Source organism: Trachymyrmex septentrionalis, unplaced genomic scaffold, assembly GCF_001594115.1.
Source record: "Trachymyrmex septentrionalis isolate Tsep2-gDNA-1 unplaced genomic scaffold, Tsep1.0 scaffold99, whole genome shotgun sequence".
NCBI lineage: Eukaryota > Metazoa > Arthropoda > Insecta > Hymenoptera > Formicidae > Trachymyrmex > Trachymyrmex septentrionalis.
Window position 1 is genome coordinate 51,064 of NW_017306182.1, and position 9,967 is coordinate 61,030.

General features: G+C 41.0%; 1 protein-coding gene and 1 pseudogene across 1 annotated transcript; both read right to left on the reverse strand.

Moving 5' to 3' along the window:
• Nucleotides 1-265: 265 nt before the first annotated feature.
• On the reverse strand, nucleotides 266-694 carry LOC108756363. Its single transcript, XM_018500104.1, has one exon. It carries the CDS (start codon nucleotides 692-694, stop codon nucleotides 266-268), a length of 429 nt encoding a protein of 142 aa, XP_018355606.1.
• A 1,722-nt stretch (nucleotides 695-2,416) lies between these two features.
• On the reverse strand, nucleotides 2,417-3,367 carry LOC108756364 (annotated as a pseudogene).
• Between the last annotated feature and the right edge of the window lie 6,600 nt (nucleotides 3,368-9,967).

The window sequence follows — 9,967 nt, forward strand, 5'->3', positions numbered from 1 at the left end:
ATAATAAATGATACTACATAAAACATAATAGTAATACTTATATACAACGTAAAAACATAATGCCTAAATTATAATGATAATAGTACATAATAGTAACAGGTATGTAGATTGTATGAGAATATTTAAAAAAATGTAAAAAGACATACACAAAGTAGTACAAATTAAGATAATAATACATAAAGCATAATAATAGTAATACATATACGCTGTATGAAAATATAAAAAAAATATAAAAATATAATATAAATGTTGATATGATCATATATTACAAAGGTATCCGCCAATGTCCCCACGGTAACGTCTTCATCGAATTCGATACGACGTATCGTTTGTCATCGTATGGACTCAGAGTGATTTTCGATTCGGATATCGTGTATACCTCGTGCAGTTTAGATCGTATACACGATTGACGACGAGTCATTTCGATCTCTTCGTTCAAACATCGCGTGTAATCGTCGAACGTTATCGTTTGCGCTACGACGTTATTCTTTACGCCTTTGATCTTTTTAGTGTCCTTCTTGCCGTCCACCCTCACAGCGTACATCTTCGCTCTGAGACCAACGAATTCGGTCATTATCGCACCGTTATTTTCGTCCTTCATCAGACCGGGTACTTTTTTGTTCGCGAGAGGCATACCGTACGCGTTGTCCGTCGGATAATCGCTCGTGTCGAATTTAGCGATATCGCGTTTCATAGTCTCGCAAACGTCCTCGCACTCGACACGGTATATTTATAAGACTGTCTGTATTGGTGTACATTATTTTTCATTTGTCGCTATACAATGGTAACATATACTCGTGGTGAAATTCGTACAAGCAGACTTTCGATATGTCGAGTATACACATACCCACGTAAATCGGTTTGTTGAACTTCACCTCGAGTTTGCGCAGTTCGACGGCTATTAAATTTTTCGCAAAGACGCTACGGCTGTGGAAATTTGGTTTTGCAATCCACGCCGTACCGTCCATCCCATTTTGTTAATAATTTTACATCAACTTGGTTGCGCACATTCTCCATAGTTTTACCGAATACCGCGTTGTTCATTAATTTATATAAATTTTTTTTGAAATCGTTTTTCGCGCGCGTTCTGAAATTTGTATTAAGTTCAATGTAATCGCGAAGCCATGGAGATTGCGCGAATTAGCAAAGACCGTGACGAGTACATTGCTGTAGGTTGCGGTAGTGAATGACGTAACGCTGTTTATCGTACAGCGTCGCTAAAAAAAAAAGTTTATGTTCGCGCTTGCTGGGCGGCTTATCGCGCGTCGGACAGAACGGTAGGTCAGTGTCGGTCGTGTATATGCTGCGGATACTCGAGATCGACTTCGAGAATGTAACCGGTGGACGAATCCAGAGCGATCGCGCTCTCGTCAAAGTTCGCAGCATCTTCGACCCATTGAAATTTGGCGCATGGAAATGGTTGACACATCGCTCATCCATATAAATTGTTAACGTCGTAGTACATCAAGTACGACGACGGTTCCGATGGGTCGTACGAATGCATGTACTTGTTATTAGTCTGCGCATATCTGCCTGAACATTGACTGAGACCACGCGTATACCGCGCTCGATGAACATGATCATGTCAATATCAGTGAGCAACTCAAACTTTACACGCGTATGTTTTGACATCGCGTCCCACGTGAAACCAGGCAAGGTGTAACAATATGCGGGATCGAGACCATAACTCGCGACGCAACTTTCGCGGAAATTTTCGAAAATGTCGGCTAATAACAAGACATCGGTTTTCAAGTACAGATCACTGTACTCGCCGAGCGATCGAATGGAGAATCGCTGCCATATGTTCGCCGTGAGCGTAATCGCTCTCGGATACGGTATCGTCCGTTAACGAACTGTAAAAAGATTCGCGCGGTGGTAAGTGCGTGTTCTGCAATTTTTCGGCACAGTCAACGTACTCGTACGGAAAGACACCTTTACGAGTCAGTAATTCAAATTCATCATCCGATAGCGTTGAAAATTTTGAACGTCTTGTATAATTTTTAATTTGTCTTTATCGAGATACGACGCTAATTTATCGAGACTTGTACTAAGAAATTTGAAAGAATCAATAAAACTTAATTTTACACAATTTCTTCGAAAATTATTTTCAGTTTTATCTTTAGTGCTATCGACATGTTTTCTGAAGATGTATTTTTCTTTGGTTATTGGTAATACATCTCTCGCGTCCTTCATATGCTGTAGCGATTTCCTTAATTATAAAATGTGCGTCGTAGCCCGATAAATTGTGAAAAACGATCAGAATATATAATGAATTTTTATAATTTAAATTACAGTTTGATTGCGCTGGACCGCAGTATCTACAGTTTAAGTGGCAATGATCGCATACTCGCGTGTTGTCCGACGCAAACGGTTTCTCGCAAATGTGACAACGCGTCGCGCTACGGTACTCTTCCTATTATTCTTTCGACAACGTTTCCATGGGCACGTTGGCGGATACGATATTTTTCACGCGATGCGCCAAATCGTTGAGTTGTCGCGCGAACCACGCTATACAATCTTTATCGCGACGGAACTGATACGAAGATAACGCATTATCGTACGAACAACGCATATAGGAGCCTATGCTGAATACCTCATGCCGTTGATACGCGTACGACCCATCTTCCCTGTCGGGTTTTGTCTTCCGTAAAACGCACTCCAAGTCGGCGTAGACAACGAATGGGACGCGCTCCTTGTTGCAGAGGTTCCCAAATTCGAGCCAATTTTCGTCCTCGCTTGGCAGTCGAATAGCGCAATCGTTGATCTTCTGGCAGTCCATTGTGTGTGACTGTAATTTCTCATTCGTGCTGAAATAATGCAAGCATCTGAAAAAAACAAAAAATTATAACAGTTACCTATATTTTATTAATAAGATGAAAAATTATAATAATTTTTTCATGTACTTATTTTTCGCGTACTTACCGGTCGCAGAAATATTTCTTGTACTCTTTTTTGCTTAATTGCGAGCTCACGAGACGCGACAAGTTCTTGATCCACGCAAAGTGGCCGATACCGTCGTTGCGTGGATCTTGCATGTACAAGAGATTGACATGCTTGTCCTTCTTGTCACTGGTGAGCCACAGAGGAAGAACTTGTTTATTCTCGATGCCGTATACATTGATCGACACCGCATTCAACCGTTCGAATTTCGGAATGTCTTTGAACGTTATCGGAAATTCGATATCCGCGAGATTCAACCTGTCGTATAATGCGGATACGATGACTCTCGATTTACATTTCTTTCAGCCGGGTACAGAGCGGCGACCACCGACCACGCGAAGCACGCACTGTCCATCGTAGTAACATTGATCACCGTTCGATTCGTCGCTATTTCCCGCGGCACCTCGAAGTAACATCCCGCGCGCATGGGATTTAGTTTGTTCACATTCACTACCAAATTGAGGATTCGCGACAATGCCCATCCGCTGTCGCGTTCCTGGAACTCTTCGAGTGATGTCAACCTGGGTTCGATGATATGCTGCTCGTACCACTCGCGCAAATCGGTGTATCGATATATCTTGCGGTTCTTAGTGTTTATACTCTTAATGTCACGTTTGATGTTTGTCATAAACTCGCCGTTGAACGCAGTGTTCACTTTAGCACTACTGTATCTTTCTACGGCGTTTCGCACACGTTGGAGCACTATTTCTCTCGCGTCTTCCAAAAACCGCCGTGGCTCGATGTAATCGACGTTGACCACAGCACCCGTCAATATGGCTTTCAAACACGGCGTCGATCTCTCGCCAGACGAGAGATCTTTCGTCGCGACTCGCGTACCCACCACCAACGTGAACGAAACGTCGTTCTAATTGTGTCTTTGCACCCCGCGAGTCGCGCAATCCTTGCCACCACGGATTGCCTGTGTCCAACGGTGAGGCGCGGACGCTTGGCACGACAAAGATCTTCGAGTCGCTCGATGCACTCGTCGCATCGTTGCAGCCACGCGAAACATTCCACCAGAGTAGCGACCTGACTGCACTGCTCCAACAGTTCGCGTTCCACTCGCTCGTGATTTTCCATTTTTTTTCTATAGATCACGTCACACTCTTCCACGGAGCACTTGCACGTGACTCGTTCACACACGCTGCAGCATCGCGATATATCTAGAAAATCATAACGTTCTAACACTTTTTCATTATGTTTGTTTGCGAAAATGCATTGTTTACACTCAAAGCATTGATCGTCGCATCTGTCAAAAAATAGGTTTGGTGCAAGATCGCGATCACGAAACTCCATCCATATATTGTCAATAATCAGCAGTTCGACGCACTTTTCCATACCTGCAGGAATCTTAATGCAGATGCACCTTGGCTCTTATCTGCGATTTTCTTTGCTCAATAATAATCATCCTTTATTATATTGAAATTTCTATTCCACCAATGTCTCTTTTCATATTCATCGTCTTCGTAACATTTGTCTCGTAACCGTAGATACACTTTCTGTCTCACGAGTAAAGACCAGAAACGGGCTCTCTGATAACTGTTCCATGTTTCTCACCACGTATACCTAATTCACGATCGCGTAGGAATTGCACTGGCGATATTCGTGCATCTATGTCTCTTTTTTACAGATTACCGAGAATATACAACACATCATCTACGTTAGTTTTCCCACATATTTTTCAGTAGTGTCTCGCTCACAATACTGTTCACAATAGTTTTTTCAAGGATCCACGTTTCTAATGTGCTCGATTACGTTAACTATGTCTTCAATGTTCGCACGATGATCAACCATACTTTTTTCCACTATTCTTATTGCGATCAATTCGTTCGTCTTCCAGGACACCAACTGCGGAACTGAGCGCTTGTAACTCATTATATATTTCATTTGTAACTTCTTTGTCCCTTTGCCTATTGGGTCATACTTTATTTAGAAGTAGATAAGGCAGCATTGCGAGCGATTCTAGTTTATATAAACAGCATCAATACTTCTTTTAACGCGTCGCTACATTTCATCGATCTCTCTTGCTATCTCTTCTCAGAAAAAAATCGTTATCGACACTTCTTCGAAAAAATTTAAGGGTTGTGGGAACGCAGTGTGTTTTCATACTTTTCACTGGAGTATCACTTTCATTTTACTGTAGAAGAGTTATGTTTTACTTGGCAGCCGAACATCGGCGCTTCTCTTAACGCGTCGCGATGTATCATCGATCTGATAGTGTATATAAACAGTGTATATAACTTTTTTTCTTTCAATCGTAAATTTCGATTACGAGTGTTAAGATGGATCGTGTAAAAGAATATATACATCGAAAATCGATCAAGCGCAAGGGGTACCGTCCCTTGTCACCAGGTCCGCCAAGTCCACCACCATCGAGAGAAAAAGCGCGATATTGGGAATGTCCAGGTGAAAAAGCGAGATATTGGGAATGTCCAGGTGAAAAAGCATCAAAATCGCCAATATGTTCATCATCATCATCAACGTCATCAATGCCATCAAAGTGTAAGCCTAGCGATGTTCGAGCCGTCGATTGCATTAGAACGCTATCGATCGCGAAAAAAATGTAATAAAATATGAGAAAAAACATGATGTAATAAGAGGCGAATAAAAAAATTTACATCCACATCATTTTATATATGTACTTTATTTTTTAGTCTCTATCCATCCATCTATCCTATAACTCGACGCTCTAATAAAAATCCGTATTGAAAAAAATTTGTCATAAAAAAGAGGATTCATTTTTTCTATCCTTTCTTCACTCATATCATGCGCTCTATCGCCTACAAAGCATATTACGTTATAATATCAGTTACGTTATTAATCTGGCACATGCCAGATAATAATTGTGTTATGTAAAGCGTCGTGCACGCTCTATCTTTCTCTAACGTGCGGACCCTTGTTATCTACACATTTTTTGGAGTGGACGCGGACCCCGCAGCAGCGGCAGCGGCGGCGGCGGCGGATGAAAAAAATTAGAAACGCATTGTTTATGTAATCAACTGACCTGGGTCCTATTACAGCGATGCCGCTGGGACTTCCCGCGCCTTCCCCCGCGCCTTCGCCCTCTACCGCGCCTTCCTCCGCCCGCGTCAACGAGTATTCCCCCCGCGCCAACGAGTACCTCCGCGCCCCGCGCTCCCCTCAGAGGACCTGAGTTAGAACCGGCCACTTACACCTACTATTGTTTTCTTATAGCTGCAATAGATATGAACTGTGATAAAATTGAAGCTAATAATAATAATATTTTTTATATTAAAAGTATTGAAAATGAATTATTCTCAAATGATACACAAATGGCTGAAGAAATTCAAAGTGAGAAGGAAATATATACTGATGAAGTAGAGGAAATACGCGAATGAGCTCTTAATTATAATATAAAACAGGCAGCATTAAATAAATTATTATTAATTTTGAGAAAAAAATTGCTCCCTCAATTATCTAAAAATTCAAAAACTTTTTTACGTACTAAAAATAACTACAAAATTAATACGATATTTGACAATGGAAAAGAAATAATCAATGTGTCTATTTTAGGTTAGAAGAAGGTATACGATTATGTGTAAATACTAATCTTCATCAAAATAAAGAAATAAAATTACAATTCAATGTTGATGATTTACCATTGTTCAATTCCAGAAAAAAACAATTTTGGTCTATTTTATAAAATTTTTTTCGGAAATTGACATTTACAAATCTTATGTTATTGCTATTTTCAACGGTAATTCTAAACCATCAGATATTAACTATTTTTTGACAGAATTTGTTACAGATTTAAATAATGTAACAAATAATAACTTTATAATTGATAATGAAGTCTTTACAATAAAATTACATAATTTTATATGTGATACGCCAGCTCGGTCTTTTTTGAAAATGATAAAAAGACACGGAGGTTTTAATGCATACGAAAGGTGCACTATTCATGATAAACGTTGTGAAAACAGAATTTATAAATCTGTAAATAAGGAACCAAGAACTCGAAATCAAGATGATTTTAAGCATCATAATAAATACACGCCTTTCATATACGAGGTCTGTTCAAAAAGTATCGCGAATTTTGTGTTTTTTCAAAAATTATTTATTTATTCATGAATATCTATTTTGTCCCCTTCAAAGTAATCCCCATCAGATATTATACACTTGTGCCAACGTTTTTTCCAATCCTCGAAGCACTTCAAAAAATTATTTTTTGTGATCTTGTTCAGCTCCTCCTTCGATGCCGTCTTTATCTCCTCAATCGTAGCGTAGCGTCGTCCTTTCATGGGCCTCTTCAGTTTCGGGAACAAGAAAAAGTCACAGGGGGCCAGATCTGGGGAATACGGTGGCTGCGGCATCATTAGTGTGTTGTTTTTGGTCAAAAATTCGCGCACAAGCAACGATGTGTGAGCAGGGGCGTTATCATGGTGCAAAAGCCAATTTTTGTTCTTCCACAAATCCGGGCGTTTCTGGCGGATTGCTTCGCGCAAATTGCGCATAACTTGCAGGTAATATTCCTTATTGACCGTTCTACCCTGTGGCAAGAACTCATGATGCACCACGCCCCTGCAATCGAAGAAAACTGTAAGCAAAACCTTCACATTCGACCGAACTTGGCGCGCTTTTTTCGGTCTTGGCTCGTGCGGCAGCTTCCATTGGGATGATTGAGCTTTGGTTTCCACGTCATAACCATAAACCCATGATTCGTCACCAGTTATGACCCTCTGGAGCAAATTTGGGTCGTCGCGGACAGAGTCCAACAGCTCCTTAGCAATGTTAATGCGATGCTGTTTTTGGTCGAAATTGAGCAATTTTGGTACGAATTTCGCGGCGACCCGTCTCATGCCCAAATCATTGGTAAAAATCGAATGGCACGAGCCAATCGATATGTTTAGGTTCTCAGCAACCTCTCTAACGGTGATTCGACGATTGGCCAATACTATTTTCTTCACTTCATCAATGTTTTCGTCTGTTGTTGACGTGCTCGGGCGTCCGGCACGCTCTTCGTCGTTCACATCTTCTCGGCCCTCTGAGAACATTTTGTACCACCGATAAACGTTGCTTCGGTCCAAGGTAGCTTCACCATATGCCACAGTCAACATTCGGAATGCGTCCGCGCACTTAATTTTGTTTTTCACACAAAATTTGATACAGATTCTTTGATCCATTTTTTGGAATAGGCAAAAATCGAAGACCAGCCAAAACACGTGCAAGCAAAGCAGCTGTCAAAAATTAACTGAACATTAAAAATGGCCGAACTTGTCGGCATAAGTGAGAGACATGAGTATCAATATAACGCCACAAAAAATCGAAAATCGAATATACGTAACCCGCGGAAATTCAAAATTCGCGATACTTTTTGGACAGACCTCGTATATTTTTTCGTCATATCCAGTTTTTTTACTACTAGTACTTTCGGGAACAATCTGGAATCACATCAGTATATAAGGTGCACGACCACGGCACGCAAGTCTTTCAGTCAGTCTGTCAATCTTTTTTTGAGCGGTGCAATTTCGGCAGTCGAGTTTACGTTACAGTTCGTGCTTTTCCGTCCGAAAGTAATTCGCTGTGCGTGATGAATTGTGCTGTAGAAAGTCTCAATTTATTCTGTGTTTCAATAAATTTTATTGTCTTCGAGTGTGGAAAAAAGCAAACGATTTTCTATCAAGTAATATCCCGCTCCTTCCTTCCGAAACACTACAAATGTGGAACAAAGTTTCTTTTTTTTTCATTATATTGTAGGCCTGCAATGCTAAAAAATATTCTAGATAAAAATTATTATGATTACTGTTTATTATTACATACTTTTCGGAAATTGTTTAGTAAACATTTTGCAATTTATTATAATATTTCAAAATTATATTTATTGCGATTTTTTGAAGTACTTCCAAAGTTATATGATTCTAAGTCACATATTCTGAATATGCATAACCTTATTCATATTGCAGATGATATAAAAAATTTAAGTTGTAATTTGTAGTATATTAAATATTATCCTTCGAAATTTATTTAGACAAACGGTATATTCGAAAAGCTGACAAATCTTTAAAACAAGTATATCGAAGATTAAATAAAAAAAAAATATAATAAGCCTTCTATTCCTCCCTGTTTCGAAATTTTGAATTTAAAAACATCTAATAATAAGACTCCCGGTCGAGGTGAGTTACAGAGAAGACATATTTTGCGCACTTCGTGAGGAAAATTAAAGATTTCGTAGCTGTTAAGGAATTGCCCTGCGGGGAGTTTTTGTTATAGGGACGAGAGTCGTTAAACCGAGAGCTAGGCAAAAAAGTAGCTCGCTTCATCAGGAAACGGGCTAATGGTGGTAAAAGTAGACGGAACAAGGGGAACATAACTTACAACTGGCATAGGTCTTCAACCGAGAACATCGTGGTCCAGGTGGCCTGAAAGCCTGTATTGGGTGCAGAAGATAAGGAGTGGTCAATAGGGGACAGGAGTGCAGTGGGTGAGCCACACACATTAGGCTCGGCGCACGTGGCAGAAAAACCGAGGTGCGCAAGTGCGAAGCAAAGGGAAGTGACGGAAGAAAAGGGGGAAGAGGCGTGGGGAGAGTCGGAGAAGAAGAAGCAGGGACAGAACGTCACGAAACGCGAGCGCGTCTCGGGAGTGGGGAATGAGCGAGAGTTTGGAGAAAGAGAGAGAAGGAACCGGCCTAGCAACGGAAGAGTCTAGAAGTAGCCGAGCGGAAAGGTGGGTACAGTCAGGGGAGGAGTGGGGAACAAGATCGAAGGAAGGCAACGGCGGTGAACGTCAGAGGCGAAATACGAGTGGAGAGAAGGGAGCGGGGAAGAGAGGAAGGCCCACGAAAGCGGAGCTGCTAGGAAGGGAAAGGAGGGATAGTAGTGTAGTGAGCATTCCAAGCTCGTGGTTCTCGAGAAGGGGCAGAGCGCGTGAGTCGGAAGAAAGTGAAGACGAACAGCAAGCCGCGAAACGAAAGAAGGAAGGAAAGGCAGGAAAATCGCCAGAACAGCAGGGAGATTCAGAGGAGAAGAAAATGGCGAATTTAGAGGAGATAGAAAAAATGATGGAG

What these genes read in the sequence shown, in the direction of transcription:
- LOC108756363 (XM_018500104.1), bottom strand. Translation starts at nt 694, where the DNA reads ATGAAACGCGATATCGCTAAATTCGACACGAGCGATTATCCGACGGAC.